At 32.2% G+C, this 21492-nt stretch overlaps 1 protein-coding gene across 1 annotated transcript; it reads right to left on the reverse strand.

Moving 5' to 3' along the window:
* Positions 1-245: 245 nt before the first annotated feature.
* On the reverse strand, positions 246-20846 carry LOC121228914 (protein TsetseEP-like). Its single transcript, XM_041111934.1, has 4 exons — positions 20673-20846; positions 20324-20417; positions 19863-20191; positions 246-1997 (listed from the first exon to the last, which is right to left on the reverse strand). Exons 1-4 carry the CDS (start codon positions 20844-20846, stop codon positions 1200-1202), a joined length of 1395 nt encoding a protein of 464 aa, XP_040967868.1. The 3' UTR covers positions 246-1199.
* Positions 20847-21492: the final 646 nt, after the last annotated feature.

The raw sequence follows: 21492 nt of genomic DNA on the forward strand, positions 1-21492 counted from the left end.
ATTAAAATTGAGCCTTGGTCGGAGAAATTAAAGATAAATGAGAGGGTGGCATGGATCGAAGTATCAGGAGTTCCATTGCATTGTTGGAAATATGAAACTTTTAAACGAGTTGCTGGGTTATGGGGAAAGTTGGTGTCTGTAGGTGAAAATTTAACAAAGGTTCACAATTTTAAAAAAATAGGGCTACTGATCTCTATTACTCAATCGAATGTGGTTGATGATCTAGTTAGTATGACAGTTGGTGATGATCTCTTCCTGGTCAGAGTAAGGGAACGGGGACTGACCGAGTTGAAAGATGACAGGTTAATTTTTAAGGATAGATGAAAGAAATTTGAAGATGATAGCTTATCGGAATCTGGATTAGTGGCGAGAATAAAGCTGGAGATCCCATCGGAGGGAAGAGAAATCGTCATGTCAAGAGAGCTATTGGATATCAATCTTGAAAATGGGAATAATATTAATGTCTGTCAGAGAATGATTGAGATGGAAAATAAAGAGGCAGCGGCAGAGTCTATTTCCAAAGTGATTAAAATGGGAAAAGTAGATGGAGTGGATAAATGTTTGGGTCGGCCGTTGGAGGAAGTAAAGGATATGAGCTTGGCTGTTGTAGAGGATCCAGTTGAAGTTACAAAAGATAGGGGTATGGCTAATGGATCGAGCATGGATGTGGGTTGTAGGAAAATAGATAAAACCAATTCAGAAGTAAAAACAAATTCTGTGGAAGGAAACAACAGCGATCAGGAAATTGAATCAGAAAGAGATACCTTTTTGGAAACAAATCTGGATTTAGAAAAAGAATTAAATCAGATATTTCATCGCAGGAAAAAAAAAAAGGTTTGAACAAGAAGATACGGTCTATGTATGAAATTCAAAATAGCAGCTTAACGATTAATGAGAGAAAGAAGAGAGACAGAGCCCCGCAGAAGGAAAAAGGTAAGGAATTTTGTAAGGATGATGAGAGGATTGCAAATTTATCCCTATCAGATTCGGATATTAGCAACAGAATGAGGGTGATTCTTAGGGAAGCAAATAACACTTGGACAATCGGAAAGAAATTGGGGTTCAGTGTTCGTAAATAATTTTAAAAATAATAAACTCTCATTTTATTTATTTAATTAAAAAAAAACTAGAAAACCTTATTAAAGCTACCAAAACAAAATTGGCTGCCTAAAAAATCTAAAAACCCTAATCATTTCAATCTAATAAAACTGGGAGCAATGTTGTCTGAGCTTATAAACAAACCACTTATTCCGACCGAACATTAGACGATGACAATTTCCATCCATTTCCTCAAAGGCTTCACAACATTGTTTACCAACGTTCATATAATTATTAAATGCTGCTCCCCAAATCTCTCTGAAACAACCTCTGAAATTCTCCAATGCACACCAACACTGTGTACTATATTTCACAATATACGGAGCCCATTCTGGTACTTGGCAATAATCTGAAGGATTCGGACAATTGGGTTGCTGCTTCTCCGGTGGTTTCGGAGATGACGGACTTGGTTTAGTCGGTGTCGGTGGCTCCTCAGATGGTGGTTGCGGTTTTGGTTTTGAAGGAGGGTTAGGTTTAGGCACTGGTGATGGTTGTGGTTTTGGTTCAGAGGGCGGGTTAGGTTTAGTCACTGTTAATGGTTGCGGTTTTGGTTCAGAGGGCGGATTAGGTTTAGGCACTGGTGGTGGTTGCGGTTTTGGTTCAGAGGGCGGGTTAGGTTTAGCCACTGTTGGTGGTTGTGGCTGCGGATTTGGTTTAGGAATTGGTGGTGGTTGTGGTTTTGGTTCAGAGGGCGGGTCCGGTTTAGCTACCGGTGGTGGTTGTGGCTGCGGTTTTGGTTCAGGCACTGGTGGCTGCTGTGGTTTTGGTTCAGACGGCGAGTTTAGTGGTAGTTGTGGTTTTGGTTCAGGCACTGGTTGCCGTTTTGGTTTAGGAACTGGTGGTGGTTGCGGTTTTGGTTCAATCACTAGTGATGGTGGTTGTGGCGAAATGGACGTAACCTAGGCCGGTGGTGGCGTACAACACAAACATGTACAACAGTTGTCTTGTTGTGAAATAACATAAGCCTGTTGTTGTGCAGGTGAATTGAAGGAAGAAGATTGGGACATGGAACAATGACAACTACAACCCCAACCTAATACAGCCTTCAAACATGATGCCACAATACCAATACTAACAATGTAACTGAAATTCCTCTCATTGTTTTCCTTCTATACCAAAACTCCACTTTTCTTTCTTATTTTTCATCAAAAATCTCATTTTACAGGCCATCAATCCCAAAATTTTATCTCATTTTTGAAATTTGATTTTAAGATAATAATTTTGTTTTTATTTTAAAATATTTTACGTTTTGAAATTATAATTTTGTAAAAATAATTATATTAATTTTTGGTACCTAAAATAATTATATTATTTGTGTTTCAACAATGTAACCAATAATTTTTTATAATAGGTTTTAACACCTAATTTCAATTTGGTTTTGTTATTTAAAGATAATAATATATATACATATATATTACTTTGTCTAATATTAATGTCTAATGTGCAATTTTATATATAAAATTTTGATTCGATCTAATTCTAATAAATGATTAACACAATTATTGGTATAACATCATTTTATGTTTATATACACAAATAGATTATATTTATTCAATATAAAAATTGATGAATTTATTTCTTTAAATGTGTATTATTGAATCAAAATTAAAGTTTCATGAATACATCTGAATCACAATCAGTGTATAAATGTATGAAATCAAAATTCTTGCATCAAATTGTACATTAAATCAAAGTTAATGTATAATTTTAAAATTGATCCCAAAATTATCAACTAATTGAATGTCAACCTTTAAATGTTTGTTAACTTGTAGAAAAGGAAAATTTGGTAAATAAAGGGATAAACACTAAAATTATATACGAATTTTAATAAAATTTGTAATGTTACACATTAACTTTAATTTTGTACATTTATATACATTAAATTTTAATTTTAGTTCAGTTTTCACATTTTACCAACTCTGTTATTTATGTCTTTTTATTAAATTAAAGAACAAACAAATTAATTTAAATTATTTACACCTAGATTAAAAAGATAAACACACTTGGGAAAATCTGTGTGTTAGTGCTTTCGTTTTGAGCATCGATGGGGCAATTCATTCGAAATTCAATGTAGCATCGACTGAGGTGATGGTGTTATAAGGGCTTCATGATATAGATAGTTTGCAAGTAGAATTGTGGGGTAGTCGAGAAGGCTTGAGTTTAATTGTTGAACTGGATGCTTTGACAGTCCTTCATTTTCTGCAATGTATTGAGGTGGGATTTATGTTCCTCGTCCATCCACTTGCAACTTTCCTTCCCTTGCCACAAAAGGAATGGCTAAATTGTAGATCACCTTCTTATGTTAAAAAAAAAAACCCCATTTTACTACATCATTTAAATTTATTAAAAAAATCATTAATTTTCTTCAACTAATTGAGTTGTAACTCAAATATGAAACGACTATATTAAAAATATTATTTAATAGTAAAATAAAATACTTTTTTCTCTCATAAAAATAATTTTTTTGTGTAAACTAATCTTTTCTTAAAAAAATTAAATATTTTTTATATTTTAATATCTCAAATAAAGAGTTTATATAAAATCGAATGAAAAGGTGAGTATGTGTATATAAAATCAAATAGATTTGGATTATTAATAATCTTCACAATTTAGAAATTTCTTGTGGAAAAGAAATAATTTAGAAATTATTTCCAAGTAGTTTAATCCTTTGATGAGCATAATCTATGTTTCTTCAACTTTGACTCGAGTTAAAAAATGGGTTTAAATTTTTTTCAAGTTTATTTATATTTGTAAATGATTAATCTAAATTCATTCTAGATAATCTATTTTTTTCAAAAATTATTTAATGATATTTTAATTTAATATTTGTTATAAAATAAAGAGAGATAGGGAGAATAAAGAACAAAGAAAATATGAAAGTAATATAGAATGTACTTTATTGATCAAAAAGGGTGGTTTCAATGCTTTATCAAAGTCTTTATTTATAGGCATAAGAAGTAGAAAAGAAGTAGAGATCTAATTCTAATAATTATTAGAATTTAAAATATACCAAAATTTTATCTTAATCATGATAGACATCCACTTAATAAGATATTCATAACACTCCCCCTTGGATGTCCATTGGTAGATAATGTGTCTCATTAAAACCTTATTAGAAAAAACCCTGTGGGATAAAAACCTAATGAAGGAAAAAGAGTACACATCTATAATACGCATAATATGCTGCCTCATTAAAAACCTTACCAGGAAAACCCAATGGGACAAAACCTCGGTTAAGGGAAAAAGAGTACAACGCGTATTTACTCCCCCTCATGAAAACATCACATATTTTATCATATTCTGCATATTCAATCTTGAATACTAGTTTTTCAAATGACTATTTGAGTGTATTTGCTAAGCATTTATATTACCATTCTTTTAAAAGTTATGAGTGAGGGAAATTTGGGGAAATATATTTTGATCTCTTCACGAGATTCAACAATAATCATAAAAAACTTTAATTATGATTCTTATATAAAAACACAAATAGGTAATTTGGATCATTTTATAATCCTCCTCCAACTACTCAAATTTACCACATATATTCAAATTATTTCAATTCATATAAATGAATAATTCCCTAAGAATTTCAATATGCTTCTAGCATTCTAAATCCTTCAATGATTTTAATATAAACTTTACTATATAGTGATTTATAAAGGTTGTAACAATAACCATTAGATGCAAGTTAAACCTTTTATGAATTGTCAATTTAATAATATATCTAAAAGTTATTGCATCCACCACAAAAGAATATTATATCTTTTCATAATCAATACCAGTATTTAGCGAAAAACTTTATATTATTATTCCACTTTTGCAAAACTACTTCATTTGCACCCTCATTGGCTTTATGCCTTTAGATATTTGGACTACTGGTCCAAAAACTCCTCGAATTTAATTGTACTTGAGTTGCGCCTTTCTATTTTGATCAATTTATTCCATATCTATATTTCTCAATAGATTTATTCAAGATCCTCCTTTTATTTCATTATTTCAATAATAATATTGCATGCAAAATCATTGTCGACCACTTTTATTATTCAGTTCCACATTTTCTCGAATTGACATAACTTATCGAGATCTTTTATTTTCATTCTTTTAAAATTCAGTTTCAGATACCTAAATCTCTTCTGAAGTTTTACTTGTTAGTTATGTCTTGGGTCTCTTCTGGAGCACCCGCCTCTACTATATGACCATCTAGAATAATTTTCATCTTTGGAATCGATCAATCTATTATTTATTCAAACTGATTGTCCTACTGGGACTTTGATTTAAATTAAAATATTAGATGGTATATAATACTTGGTTATTCTCATTAAGGTTGTAAATACATCTAACAGTTGACTTGTAATGAGTTATCCTTATTGAATTTCTGGTTCAATTACTCTCCCCTTAACTCATTACAAGTTATTGTTTCTCTCCCCCTAATGTTGGGAAAACTGACAACTCATGTCACAATTAAATCTCGAATTAATTGCTCAAAAATATTATAAGGAGACTCATATAAATATTCATTCCCAATCTCTTATTATGACCTGTAGTTGTGGTGGAGCAGTTGAAGCATATACCGCACATCCAAAAATTGTAAGATAGGAAATATTTGGCTCTTGACCAAAAATTAATTGTAATAGGGAGTATTTATAATGTATTGGCTTAATGCGTACAACATGTAAATCAATACAAGCATGAATCTCATACAGAAATAGAAAGTTTTGTTCTCATAAATAATGGTTTAGCTATTAATTAGAGGCATTTGATAAACAATTTAGCTAAATCATTTTGTGTGTGAACATGAGTTACAGGATGTTCAACTTTTATCCTAATTAACATGCAATAATGATTGAAAACTTAGGATGTAAACTCACCAACATTAGCAAGATAAATTGTTTTAATTGCATAATCTGAAATTAATCATTTAAACAAGCAATCTCGCAAATGACAGGTTGCAAGTTGATAACACATGATTATTTTGTAGATGTATCTACCAAAATCATAAAATATCAACATCATCCACATGGTGGATGAATGGGCCTATATTCATTTCAGAAATGCAAGACATTAAACCTCAACTTTAGCTAGTGAGTTTCTAAGAAGCAATTTTTATTGAGAACAAGCAACAAATGAGAATTCTTTAAATTAAAAAAATCTTCTAGTTCTTTAATGGATGTCCATATGAATTCTCAATTAATTTTCGCATCATATACGATCCAGGATAGTCTAACTGGTCACGCCAAGTAGTAAACACATTTGTATTATTAAACTTCTGATTTACTTTAACATGTGTTTCAGTTGTACTAAATTGTAACAAATTGATAATTTTATTATCATTCCTTTTAATTTGTATCCACATATAAGTACTATTATGACATTTACTATTGGAAATGTCTAAATCAATATGATGTCTATAATACCACCAAGTCAATAAATATAATTTCCGAATAATTGTATGCAATATTCCCTTTAGGGAATATGCCAAAATCTTCAAATGCCCCAAAATCTATTAATAGCAAATTTTGAGGGTGGCTCTTATTTTCCAAGTGTACAACAGGTATATAACCAATGACTTTTTGTAATGACCTGAAATTCACGGGCACCGGAAAAGTGAGTTATAGGGCCTCCGGCTTAGTGAAATAAGTTCGAAAATAATTATTAAAAATATTTATGAGCCTAGTGGTGTGTCTAATTAGGATCTAATTAAGTGAATTTAGCTTAATTTAGAGTAAGTAATAAAAAGGATTAAATTGAATAAAGGGTAAAAGTTTAATTATAAAGCAATAGAAAATAAAAAGGATTAAAATGGCAATTAAGCCATTGACTACAAATGAGGTGGCATATTGGTGAAATAAAATCAAAGATTTTTTTAGGTTTTATATATTATAATGATTATTATTATGGTTTTATATTAAATTGTTATGATTATTTAATTGATAATATATTATAAATAAATTAAATAGAAGATAATTGTATGGTAATAAAATATACATGTGTAAGAATTGTATGGGTACATTTGTAATTTAAATATTTAATTACTTATAATTTAAGTATAAAGATATTTGTTAATTAAATAATTAAATTATAAGATTTTTGGTATGAAAAACAAATTAAATATTGACATTTGTAATGATATGAATATATACATTTGTATTATAATTATGTATTTACTTAAATTTTAAGTTAAAGATATTTATTAATTAAATATTAATATTATAAGATTTTTATTTGTTAAATAAATAAAAGAAAGACAAATGGATGGTAATAATAGTGTACAAATGTACAAAGATACATGTATACAAATGTGTTAATTATATTGTTATTAAATTAATAATAATATATATTAGTTAAATGATAAAATAAATAAGTAAAATAAATGAAATAATAAAAGAATAAAAAGAAAGACAAAAGAAACAAAGAAGAAACAGAACAGAAGCATTTCGAAACAGGGAAAGAAAAAGAAAGAAAGAAAAGGGAAAGGAAAAATTAGGGTTTTAAGGTTTGAAGCTTTAAAAGGTAAGTCAATTAAGTCCTTTTCTCTTAATTTTGATGTTTTAAGAGCTTTGAAACAAGATTTTGATGAAATTAAGTTGATAGTTCAAGAGTTCATATGTTTCCAAGTAGGGTTCATGTTGGAAAAATTATGGAATTAGGGATTTAATTGAATGAATTCTAAGTTAGAATTGATTAAGGGATTAAATTGTAAACTAGGCTATAAGTTTTATGTTGTAGGGACTAAATTGAAGAAATTTCGAAATTAGGGAAATATGCTGGAAATTTTATAGTTAAATATAAGTTTAGACAAAATTTGAATGGAAAAAGAGAGTGAATTGGATTAAGAAAATAATTAAGTTTAGTTAGGATTAAATTGGGAATAAGGTAGGAGTTGTTTAGAAATTTAATTATTTATTATAATTAGTGCTGTAAATAATAATGTAAATTACTATTATTTTCGTAGCCAACAAAGAACCTGAAGCATCAGCATCGAAAGGAAAGGAGAAAGTCATCGAGGACTAAAACGGGAGAATTACGGTGTGTATTACTATAATTCAAATTTTAATTATTATTGATTGCTGAAATTTTAATTGTTATGTATGGTAAGTAAGACTTGAGGTAAGTATGTGATTATTTGAAAAGTGTATTGATTGAAAAATAAATAAATGGTGACAATTGTATGGTGTTGATGGTATACACTTGTGTGAAAATTAATTTGTATATGAATTAAGATAATAGATATTTGAATTGAATGAGTATTGAAAATTTTTGTGTAAATTAAATTGAAATTAGAAAAAGTAAAATAATACCCTATTAACTTGTCGGACTAGATTCGATACAAATGGCATGCCATTGGATTTGTGATGTGATGAAGAGATTGTAGTTCGGCCGAGAAGATGTTTCTGTTATTATATACTTCGGTTTATCCGAATAGGCATTTAATGCCTTATTGGTGTGTTTGGGAGGATATATTATACCGGTGTATTATGGAGGATTTACAATATTCCGAGTGTGTTTGGGTTGGACATTCTGGTGTGTTTGGATGGAATCCGCGTATCTGTCATAGTCCGAGCTTTGTTAATAGGGTAAATAATTGAAATGAAATTTTGAAAATGAGATTATTTGTTTTAGTACTATTGAAAAGTACGAGAAAGAATGTATGAACTAAATTATGAATTGAGTTAGTATGAGAAAAATGAATTATGAATTTAAGATTTATGAAGTAAAATAATTATAAATAAAAGTAGTTTAAATAATTATAGAATTTATGGTTGATGTTTGTAATTTATTAATGTTAAATAGTCTTGAGTTATAGTAATACCACTCAGTATATCCATACTCAGCGTACGGTTGTTTCCGTGCGCAGGTTAGTAGAAGTCAAGTGTCCTGGCTCAGCATCCAGAACAATCCCGACTCCAACACAAACTTGGTGATATATATTTTTCTTTTGGGTAAAGGTGGCATGTACATAGGTGTTATTTAGTCACTTGAATATGTATATTACTTTGGGTAGTGAAGGATGAATTATAAAATTTAGATGGTTAAATGAAATGGTAAGGAAAGTACATGATATTTTGATACATGAACATTAAGTTGTTAAATGAATGAAGTTTTTAATCAATTTTGAATGATGCTATGATAGTTATTAAATTAAAATTTTGTTAATAATATAAATACTAGTATATGAATGTGAAATATTGGTGTTGGTTGTTTTGGTTTGAATTTGCAGGAGGTTTAGGTAAAAATAAGCAAAAATGCTGCCGAAATTTTTATAAAAAAAAAAATTGGAATACTCGAACAAGTCTCGTTCTACTTTTAATACGTGTTTGAACTTCGAGAGTTCAAGATAGGGACTTAATTATTATATTATACTATGAAAGTTATATTAATTGTAAATTATTCGTAAGTTGTCTGATATGTCCGGTAATGCCTTATAACCTCGTTCCAGCGACGGTTTGGGGTTAGGGGGTGTTACACTTTTCATACATAAGTTTTCTCTCTTGCTAGTTCTCATCAGTAATATTTTACCACATAATTTTAATTGAGAACTTATTCTAAATACTGTAGAGTTATACTCATAGTTTTTTTTAAAAACTTGTAACTTTAGGTGCATCCAACCATAATAAGCTTTAGATAGAATTATCATATTCTATCGCTCATGAGTAGATCTTTCACAGTAAAATGTTTTGCTTTCAACCCTCTAATATGTATGATGACAAAAGAATATCATAAATATTATAAATTAATAATTCAATCCTCCTTTTTTATTCATATGAAATATAATATTTTCCTCATTCACAATCTCAATGTCAGATCCATTACAAATAACTTTTAAAAGTAATGCTTTAACCATAAAAAATTTTGTGCTTTTTAGATAGTGATATATTAGCTCTTCTAGAGCTTTCAACTAATTTTGTATTATCAAATATTGGAATAATATTTGTTTGTTTCAGTACCTAATAAGATAAATATTTTCTATATGTAATGATAGAATTCATTACTACATTTTCATATCATTCTTCAAAGAATATTAACAGAAACAAAATATTGGGCATACGCCACATATGTGGCCAATAATTTTTCATATCATATTGATAACATAAGTTATCTTTACCCTTTGAAAAGTTGTCTTGAGAACTCTCATTGTTCTCTTATTTATTACTATGTTCCCACTTTTAGTGGTCCATGAGTATATCTTTTATTTTCTTTATGTTTACATCCACTTCGGGGAATGCAACAAATCTAGTAGGATGGATTTATAAATATCCCAATAGATTCTTTATTTCATAATTACCATCGCAAACATGCGTGAGATTTCAAATCAAAATCTATCTATGCATGTTGTCATGATTAGTCTCCAATTATAATAAACAATAAATAAAACATAGTAAAATATACCTGAAGATCTTTAACATCATCGTCACCACTAGAAGGTATGAGATAGTTCGAAAATATTCTTGATTTCATATGGATAACGATATCAAATATTTCACCATCCTTAAGAACAAAAAGTAAAATAAGTTAATCAAAATAATGATAACATATAATGAAAGAAGAATGAAAAATAATAATCAGATATGAAACATTAAATAAAAGAAACTTCCTATAAAAACTTTGCAACTTGCTGTCAAAGATATTGAAAATCTGAAGGATAAATTTGATTGTTGATAAAAGGAACTATCACATTGAGCAAGATCGTGTTGATAACATATTATAAAATAAAGAGATATGGGGAGAATAAAGAACAAAGAAAGTATGAAAGTACTATAGAATGTACTTTATTGATAAAAAATGGTGGTTACAATGTTTCATCAAAGTTTCTATCTATAGGCATAAGAAGTAAGAAAGAAGTAGAGATCTAATTCTAATAACTATTAGAATTTAAAGTATATCAAAACTTTATCTTGATCATGATGGACATCCACTTAATAAGATATTCATAACAATATTTAATTTTATAAAAAAAATCAAAATTTTAAATATAAACAACTTAATAAATATATTTGGAGAGGGATCCACTTACAATAGTGTAACACTAATTTAGTTTTACATCATTCTGTATATTTTTGTATGAATAATATTTTAATTATCCAACTGTTATATTTCATATTTCATTTTATAGATCATGCATGCCAAATTTGACATAAATTAAAATTTTAAACTATTTATTTTATATAAAAAAACTTCGAATCGTTCAATAGGTATTAATATACACTTTTTTCAGATCAACATGATAGAGATATCGAATTGGTTCAAAAATTTACATGCATTGTAACACCCCAAACTCGACCTGGAAGTTTGGCTCGAATCTGGCGTGTCACATTGAAGTGTTTTTTGAAAACCATGTTTCCATTAAAAACCCTTTTTAATAATTAAAAACTTATACCCTTTTTAAACCTTGTTAGAAAACCTCAGCTGAATAACATTCTTAACAACTTTGTAAAAATCCTGGCAGTTGCAGAAGCTTAATTTAAAAACAATTGCGGTTACGTGATGTTTTGAACAACAGTAGTTGCTTTGGAAAACCGTGTTTTAATACTAGTAATTATAAGAACAATAAATAAAATTCCAAATTTGAAATCCAGAAAATTACAACGGCTTTACTACAACCCTCATAAAAACATTTAAAAGTAATAATCAAAACTGTAACATAAACAGTGTGTGTGGCTTCCTCCGAGCCCCTCGCAGCCCCTTTCCGTCTAAGGCTGGAAATTACCTGAAAGGTTAATAAACGGGGTGAGTTTACGAAAACTCAGTGTGAAATCCCCTACTATAAAAAGGAACAGTCAGTCATATAAAAGAATTAAAAGTCTGGCCCCAGCCTTACTTACAGTTTTAATACCAATTGGGCCTTAGCCCATTATAACAGACAGTACCAGATGGGCTTTAACCCATTACAGAATAAGAAACATTATCAGAACTAGAATCAGAATCAGAATCAGAATTAGGTGACAGAATCAGAATCAAAATCAGCATCAGGTAACAGAATCAAAATCAGAATCAGTATCAGGTAACAGAATCAAAAGTCAGAATGTGAATGCAATCCCAACCCAATCCAACCTATAACCAACCGCTACACTCCACCCGTACCGGCCCTACACTCCATGTGGGGAATAGCTCAACCCACCCAGCCCTACACTCCACAGTTGCAGCATTGCTGCTCAGTTATCAGATATTGTGACAGAGTCACCAGATACAGATATTGTGGCAGAGCCACCAGAACAGATATTTGTGGCATAGCCACCAGAAACAGATAATGTGGCAAAGCCACTTAACAGAATACGGGGCACAAAGCCATCGATAACAGTATATGTTAGGCACATAGCCATCAACTAAAGTAACATAACCGGCACACATCCCTAGGTAAATGTGATCGACACAGAGTCGTCAATAACCATATATTGGCACATAGCCTTAGGCAAATACGTTTGGCATACAGCCATAATCAGGTTGGCACAGAGCCATATGTAGGTTGACACAAAGCCATAATCAGAAAGCTTTAAGCCATCGGTAGCTGTATCATGTTAGGCACATAGCCATCAGCGACGGTAATATAGTCGGCACACAGCCTCGAGTAAATATGATCGGCATTCAGCCATTGATCGGTCCACAATTGTCTTGGGCGACCCGTGCGACCTTATCAAATCAGTACGAATATACGGTTCTTAAGCATTCGGTGGATCCACAGTCGTCAAGCAACCATGCGATCCTAACAGATCAGATCTTCCTCCGTACAAAAGCCCAACCCATGCAACATGTCATGTATACAGAATATCATGCCCATATTTGAATCAAACAATCACAGTCAAGTCATTCATATACCAACATATATTTACAATCAAATTCGTCATCCATACAGTCCAAGTTAGTCACTTGGCCACAAGGGAAAAATAGTCATTTAACACCTTAGGGGTAAAATGGTAATTTTACCCCATAAGGTATCTCGGTAATTCCACCCTACAGGGGTATTTTAGTAATTCTACCCTACAGGAGTATTTCGGTAATTCTACCCTACAGGGATATTGCGATAATTCTACCCTACAGGGATATTGCGATAATTCTACCCTACAGGGGTATTTCGATAATTCTACCCTACAAGGGTATTTCGGTAATTTTACCATACAGGGGTATTTCGGTAATTCTACCTTACAGGGGTATTTCGGTAATTGTACCTTACAGGGGTATTTCGGTAATTCTACCCTACAAGGGTATTTTGATATTTTACAAATCGACAGTATTTCGATAATTTCACAAATCAGGGGTATTTTGGTAATTTTACAAGCCAAGGGTATTTTGGTAATTTTACAAACTAGGGGTATTTTGGTAATTTTGTAAACCAAGGGTATTTTAGTAATTTTACAAACCAGGGGTATTTTGGTAATTTTGTAAACAAAGGGTATTTTGGTAATTTTACAAACTAGGGGTATTTTGGTAATTTTGTAAACTAAGGGTATTTTGGTAATTTTACAAACCAGGGGTATTTTGGTAATTTTATAAACCAAGGGTATTCTAGTAATTTTACAAACCAGGGGTATTTTGGTAAAAGGGTATTTTGATAATTTTGTAAACCAAAGGTATTTTGGTAATTTTACAAACCAGGGGTATTTTGGTAATTTGGTAAACTAAAGTATTCTAAACAGGGATAACAATACGAATGGGCCTAAAGCCCTTTCTCAGCCCAAATAGGCCCACACGTTCGTGTGGCCCTTTTAGCCCAAATCTAGCCACAAATATGATATTCACCTAACCTAGTCTAATATTTACTACACAATCAAACAACTTATCCAATTGGGCCCGTAAGCCCATTGGGCCCACATGGCCCCTTTCGGCCTGAAGTAGCCATCCTACAGCTAGAGTAGTGAGAAATACACACTTGATTGGAGACTGGAGTTAATCCACGCTCCGAGCACTCTTAGCCGACGCCCAACCCAAACGAGTACGCCATAAAGCGAAAGGGTCAGCCAAGAAAGGTACCTTACTCTCCTCATGGTTCTCTGTATTTAAAGCCAGCTTCGTATCCACTCTTATGTTAGCTTCCCGATGTGGGATCCCTCCATCATCAGAGTTTAAATTCAACACCAACTCTTGCCGCCCCCTGTTAGCAAAATAAATGCTCTTTGCTTGCCATGGGATTCGAACCCATGCCTCCTCTTAAATACTCCATACGCTACTTGCCACTAAGCCACAAGGCTTTTTTGTGTCATAATTTCTCCAACAATATTCTTAAGGCCTACCTACTACACCCAGGGTTTGATTCACCTTAAACCAAAATTTTTGCTAGAGTCCAGGTTTAAACCCTGGACTTCTCCAACACTTCTTAGCACACTTAACCACTAAAACAAGCCTTCAACTACGAAATTTTCACGCACAGCAGAATATTATAAGCTGCCTTCAACCGCTCCCATGCTCAAGGCCCAAAACTTCTAGGCCCAAATTCAGGGTGTTACATGCATGGCAAGTACAATTATATCAATAAATTTAACAAATGGATAATTAAAATATCGACCATACAAAATTATACAAAAGGGTGTAAAACTACTATAATTTTATTCCGGCATAAGTGGATCCCTCCCCTAATATATTTTAATCTATACCTCTTAAAAACATTTTCAAAAGTTCTCCAAATTTAGGTGGTTAAATGACTGTATCTTTTCTTTTCTTTTTTTTTGTGAAAAGAAAATAACTTAAGATAAGCTAATTGCACAGAGGACCTTTGAACAAGGCTAACACTTGCTTTAACAATAAGCAAAATTGCTAACACCTCCCTTGGGATCTTTTCAAGCACTGTCAAGTTTTTATATCAAATTAAGAGTTAATCAAACAAAGGAAATTGAAAACTAAGGTTGTGTTTGGTTTCTAAAAATATTTTTTGTTTTTATTTTCTAGTTTTTAAAAATAGTTTTCATTTTCTATTTTTAGAAATTGAAGGGTACATTTGGTTAATAAAAATAAAAATCTATTTTCGATAATGAAAAATTGAAAACATGTTTGATACACTATTTTCTTATAATAGAAATACGAGAATAAAATAAAAAAATTTACTACATATGGATTCGAATTGAGTTCTCTCTTACATGAGTTTGAATCATGGCCAATTTATTGATTAAATTTAAAATTTAAAATTATTGTTTATTTAGCCTTTCTCAATTTTACAAAATATTTTTAAGAAAAAAATGAAAACAATTTTTATTATTTTCTAATTTTCACACTTTTTCATTTTTCAAAAATCATTTTCAAAATTTTCAACCGAACACATTTTCCTTCAAAATTTTCAACCGAACACATTTTCCTTATTGTTTCATTTTCTTAGAAAATGAAAACAAAAATATCTCGTTTCTTGAAACTAGATGGCACTTAATTCTCGTATTTGAAGCGATAGAAGTCCATCTTTAACACCTCTTATATGCTTGTGCCATTGATCCCAACCTTATGTCAGTTACACTGGCATTACGTGAATGGATCATAATGCGAGAAGATAACTTATATTATAGGTAATCTAAAAGGTTAATAGTCTGATGAATTAAAATCGAGCAAATCAGTTAAGGGATTATTATGCCGTCTATTAAGTCCAAATAGGAAGATATCTTATCTTGGGTATTGAAGTAGATGACTCTTAGAAGATAGAAACATAGATTCAGTTGTCTGTACTGATAATACATAGGACAAGTTTCAATCAAAATTAATCCTAGATCCATTTATGGATTAATTCACTTGTAACATTCATAGTATAGGTTATCGCAATTCTAAGTAGATAACTATGTAACACCCCAAATTTTGGGGCTAGAAGTTTTAAGTTTTTGTGGTTAGGGTCAGTTAGAAGACTGCATTATTGTATTTAGTTTTCGCGATTTAAAGTTAGAATGGGCCTGCTGGTCTAGTGGTTAGATGAGTGATAATGAACCTTGAGGTTACGGGTTTGAGTCCTTGAGTGTGTTTTGAAGAATTATTTTTATGTGAATTCAATTTGTCTTATTAAAGGTATCTACTTATTTAGTTACTTCCTATTATTATTGTTATTAATATTTTTTGCTTTATTTTTATTATTTTTGTTTTTTCTGGACGTTTTTCTTTTTGCTCTCCTCTGGTTTTATTTTCCTTATTTTATTTTCCTTCTTATTTGGAAAACGATTTTTGCCGACGGATCCTAGGAGAGTTTCACTCCTCTGGTTAGTGTCTGAACTTCTCTGATCACGAATCAAGTGTGGGTTCGAAACTCTGGTTACTTGTGAATTATTTTAATTTGGTGTCGAAATGCGGTGGGATGGGGAAAATACATGTGCGGGTTTCGATAATGGGGTATTCGTATTGAATATTTGATATTAAAGTGCATCAAAGTTAGGTTATTATAGTATGTGTCGAATTTATTTGAGGTTAAAGAGTGCTTGGGGGTGAATTCACATTTTACAGGCTGTTTAAAGGTGGTTTCTTGACCACATAGACTGCCAGACGGGCATGTGCTTATGCACACGGCCGTGTGGAATTAGGAATTAGGGTTTTCGGGCTGATTTGGGCGTCACACAGCCCGGCCACATGGTCGTGTGGTCGATTTGGAGATTTGGAGATTTTCACATGGCCATGTCCTTCGGGCACACGGGTGTGTATGATTGGAAATTAGGGATTGAGTGATTTAGTGTCAGACGGCCTAGCCACACAGCCGTGTGGCTCATTTGGGGATATAAGGATCCCACACGGGCGTGTGTTTTGGACACACGGCCGTGTCTGGTGGGCACACGGGCGTGTGAGACCCTCACATGACCGTGACAGCCCTGTACTCTAATTTAGTATAAATGGACAGAGAGTTACACGGCCTATTCCCACGGCCATGTCTCTGGTCCACACGGGCGTGTGCCTTTCTTCACACAGGCGTATGCCTCAGTCACGGCCATGTGCCCATCCTTACACGAGCTTTTGATCTACCATATGGCCTAGGCATTACCACACGGCTAGAGCACATGAGTGTGTGGTTTTAAGACCCTTATGTAGGTTCTGTGTGCATTTCTAATCTAAATATGTTTTTATGTGGGTGCTCTGACCCTTAACTAAGTTTAGTGTTCAAGATTCGATATCTGTGATGATTGTGTGTGACGTGTGATTTTGAATCTGGTTTGTGGAGTGTGTTGCATATCTGTTCCCTCGGACTTATTGTGTAAATGTCTCTATTCTCTGAATTTGTGTGCATACATACACTTGCATAAAGTTAAAGATTTTGGGTAGGTTTATGAAGAGAAGGGAGTTTGATTCTGATATGATCTGGCAGTTCTACTGCAATTTACTCGTACAACGATTTATCGCACTATATTGCAGGTGCGTCAACTTTGCTGCGTACTATTATCTGTTCTGGCTGTTAAGACTGTAACTTGTCTGTACAGCGAATTACCGCATGGCATTGTACGGCACATACGCCAGCTTTGCTGTGTATTGTTATCTGAGTGACTTAGTCCACATATGTGGTGTGTAAGGTTGGATGGGCCTTTGAGGTCCTATGTGGTGTGTTTTGGCTAGATGAGCTTAAACAGCTCTTATGGGTGTGATCGAGGGACGAAGAGGTGTGTTGGCTGGATGGGCGGGTTTTATTTGACTGCATTTCATCCATGTCAATTTGTATGTTATGGGTGCTTGATTGTTTGACTATATTTTGTCCGTCTATTTGTGAATTGATGTGAGTGCAATTTCTGTTCTGTTGAGGCATTACGTCCAAGTTTCTTTCTGACGCGGTGTTTATCTATAAGTCTGATGCAATATTGGTCTAAATTTTAAAAAAGTGTTTTTAGTTTTGTTTCAGTCTCACACTGAGCTCGCGTAGCTCACCCCCTCTTAATGTTTCCTTTTCAGGTACATTTCTGAATTCTGACGCTGGACTCGGATGCGAAGGTCTCAGACAGTCATAATGAGAGATAAACTATTAGTTGTGTTTTTAGTTTCTACTCTCTTATTCAGTTTCAAAATGTAAAGCTTTATGAAACTGTGGTATAAATTTCGATTTATGTTTTATTCGTTTTTATTCTGCTTAAATATACTACTTTAACTGAAATTTTATTAATTGGATTTTAAACAATTAAATTTTACGATTCGACATGTTAATTGTTTTGTAAAAAAATTTACCTACGATCACTTCGATAAACAATGTAACATTCGGGATTCAGTCTAGACTCCTAGGCTGGGTCTAGGGTGTTACAGACTATGTGTGCGTGACTCATATATTTTGGTATATTAATATCCCAAGTTCAAATAACTAAAAAGCTAAAAGTTGATACGTTAGGTATATGACTTATACGTTAGGTATATGACTTTTGCATGTCATAATTTTATTTACAATAATGGAATTTATAGTCCAATAAAGGAAAAATGATATCCTCTCATTGGTATTATCTAATAGATAAAAAAGTAATGTGACTATGACTCATTACTATTTCATAGTAATTGACTTTTCATGAAGGAAGATGTAATATTGGGTAAACAATATTAACCCAAAATGATTAAGAATACCCTATGAAGGTAACAACACACTTATAACAATGTAATTGGACAAACATTTATTAAATTGCTTTCGCAATGTTATATAATAAGGGAGATTTCAATCATGGTACTTTAGTGGAATGAATCCATGATTAATGATGGGTGTCGAATCCATCAAAAATAAATTCCTACGCCTAAACTAAAATTAAATTAAATTTTCAGTAAAGTGAGTAGGGTCAATCCCACAAAATCTAATTGATTAATTTTAATTATTTCTTATGATAAAAAAATTATGTGAAACTGCGAAAATAAAGAAGGGGGAATTAAATCTAAATATAAAATAAATAACTAAAATTCAAATAAAATAAATACTACAAATAAATTGAATGCGGAAAAAATAAACAAATAAAATTAAAATTGAGTAAATTGATATAACAAAAGCTCCAGCTTAAAGCATGATTCTGACTCCGGCTTTGAACAAATCCTAGACAATGAATTTTCAACTCCAACCGATAAGTCAATTATAGTGGTTGAGGAACAACCTCAAACCACCAACCCTTCTGCATGTAATTAACTGCAGGAATAACTCGACAACTAACTCTTACAAGTGAATAACCTTGAAATCAGCTTCTACAATTTAATTTATTGGCAGCTTTGCAAACTAGAAGGATCCGACTCAAATCAACGGCCTCAACTACGCAAATCGTTTAAACTTGATCGTTAGCTCTATTGACGGGTCCATTCATTTACTCAATTGGTCACGTCAATTTATTTTTCAGTAGACCAAACACGACAATTACAGATCGTACTGGTTCACCAACTGTATGCCATCTAACACCAAATCAAGAGACCCAACTCAATTTTGATTCTAAAACGACATTGTGAGATGATTAGGTCTATCTCCTAAATCAAAAAATTAATAAATATTGAATTGAAAAATATATATACGATTTCTAACTCATAATCCAAACATCAAATTAATTATCTTCCTAAAGGATTTAGCTACTCATAATTTGAAGAATAAACAAAAAAATGAAAGAAAATTTCTCATCAAAATTAAAATTCAAAATTCAAGAAAACTTAAAAAATCCAAAATATTGTGCAGTTACAACATAAAATCCCTAAGTTCAAACCAAAGTTTTGGTTTTTTTTTTGGGTGCAAGAAAAGAAATACAAGGAGGATCTTCAAACAATCTTAAACTAAGACTCCTAGTACGAATTGACTTGGCCAGACTATCAGCAATTAAGTTTTCCTCCTAGAGAATATACTGAATTTTCCACTACTCCAACTTCCTCAAGATAAGATGAATTTTTCGGACCAAGGCAGAGCTAGAGTTTTTCGAAGAATCCTCTAGTATGACATTATTAGCTTCAATACTATCAGTCTGGATTAGGATTTTCCCAAAGTGCCTATCCAGAATAAGGGTTAGCCCATTTAGTATTCCCCAAAGCTCTGCCTCTAAAATGGTGCAATTGCTTAAATGTTTCGCGAATGCAATGATCCATTCACCATTATGATCTCTCACACAGCCACTATCTTCAGCGAAGCCTTCATCAAACTTCACCGAACCATCTGTGTTCAAACTCACCCAGTCATTATGTAAAGGCCAATTATGAAGACGACTTCGTGCTTTATGAGATGAAGTCACTGAAATAGAAGAATATTGTCTCGTCCAGCTATAAGAGATTTTAATAATTTCATCAACACTTCATGTAAGACCTTGAAAAATGAACAGGTTTCAATTTTTCCAAATATGCCACACGATAATCCCAAAGAGACATGGCCAATCAATATCACCCCAAGAAGAAGAATGGCTCTGAAGATTGTTCTTCATCCAGTCGAGAAGAGATCCAGAATAGAAACTAGAAAGATCCTATTGTGAAATAAGCTTGTCCCAAATGTCTCTGGCAGCATTGCACTCTCTGAGTATATGTAAAACATTTTCATGATCATGCCCACAGAGGCCACATGCACTGCTACTCTCAAAGCCTCGTCTTACCCTATCAACATTTGTTAAGAGATGTTGTTTTAAAGCCAACTAGATGAAAAAACGGATCCGATGATAGTCGTGAAATGTCCATGCTATTTCCCAGAGCCACTCTTTCAAGTTGAAAGTGCCTTTACGAACCTTCTCATAACTGCTTTTGAGAGAGAAAGAGCCAGTCGAGGTAGCTCCCCAAATAATCCGATTAGGACCTGACAAAGGATGGGGTGGTGGGATGCTTATTATTTTGTTGATAATCTTTTCAAGAACCCAAGGTCTGAAAAGATCCAACTTCCATGAGCCATCACCTGCAACCATACTATTAAGAGAACAATTTAGAAAAGGGTTAGAAGAATAAGGGATATACTTAAATAAGGGACCGCAATTGGGAATCCAGGGTCATGCCAGCACATGAATTATTACCATCTTTGACTGACCAGATTAAATTCTCACGAATGAGGGGCCACACCTTAGAAATGGATCTCCATAAAAAAAGAACATCAACTCCTTGACAAGTCATCAGGAAAACCGCTAGGGATCCTGTATTTTGACCTAAGTACCTGAACCTAGAGGGCATTAGTATTAGAAATGATGTTAAAACCACCCTTCATCATGAAAGAGGTATTGTGGTCCTTTAACTGTCTGAGAATCTTCTACTACACTTCAACCCTCATGCAAAATCTTCATTTCATTCTACAATTTGATTTGTTTTTCAATGCACTAAACATATTGTACCTACATAGTAATTATCAAGTAAGTGCCAAAATCGGTAGAATTCATGGAAAAAATAATTAAAATGAAAAACAAAATTGTGTCAACTAAACACAATATCAATTAAATAATTTTATAATTAATTGATGAAGAGATGGAACTTAATTATGTTAGAACCGTAAAATTTTTATACAAAATTTTATGAGTTAGGGTCTGTCATGTAAAATCATCAAGAATAAATAAAAAATAAAAC

This window comes from Gossypium hirsutum, chromosome A05 (assembly GCF_007990345.1).
Source record: "Gossypium hirsutum isolate 1008001.06 chromosome A05, Gossypium_hirsutum_v2.1, whole genome shotgun sequence".
Lineage (NCBI taxonomy): Eukaryota > Viridiplantae > Streptophyta > Magnoliopsida > Malvales > Malvaceae > Gossypium > Gossypium hirsutum.

What these genes read in the sequence shown, in the direction of transcription:
- LOC121228914 (XM_041111934.1), bottom strand. Translation starts at nt 20,846, where the DNA reads ATGGTTGCAGGTGATGGCTCATGGAAGTTGGATCTTTTCAGACCTTGG. An exon ending in TCAAAAGCAGTTATGAGAAG is followed by an intron (nt 20,418 to 20,672) that starts GTTCGTAAAGGC and finishes ATTTCACAATAG; the next exon opens with GATCTTTCTAGTTTCTATTC. An exon ending in AAAACTCTAGCTCTGCCTTG is followed by an intron (nt 1,998 to 19,862) that starts GTCCGAAAAATT and finishes CCACCGGCCTAG; the next exon opens with GTTACGTCCATTTCGCCACA.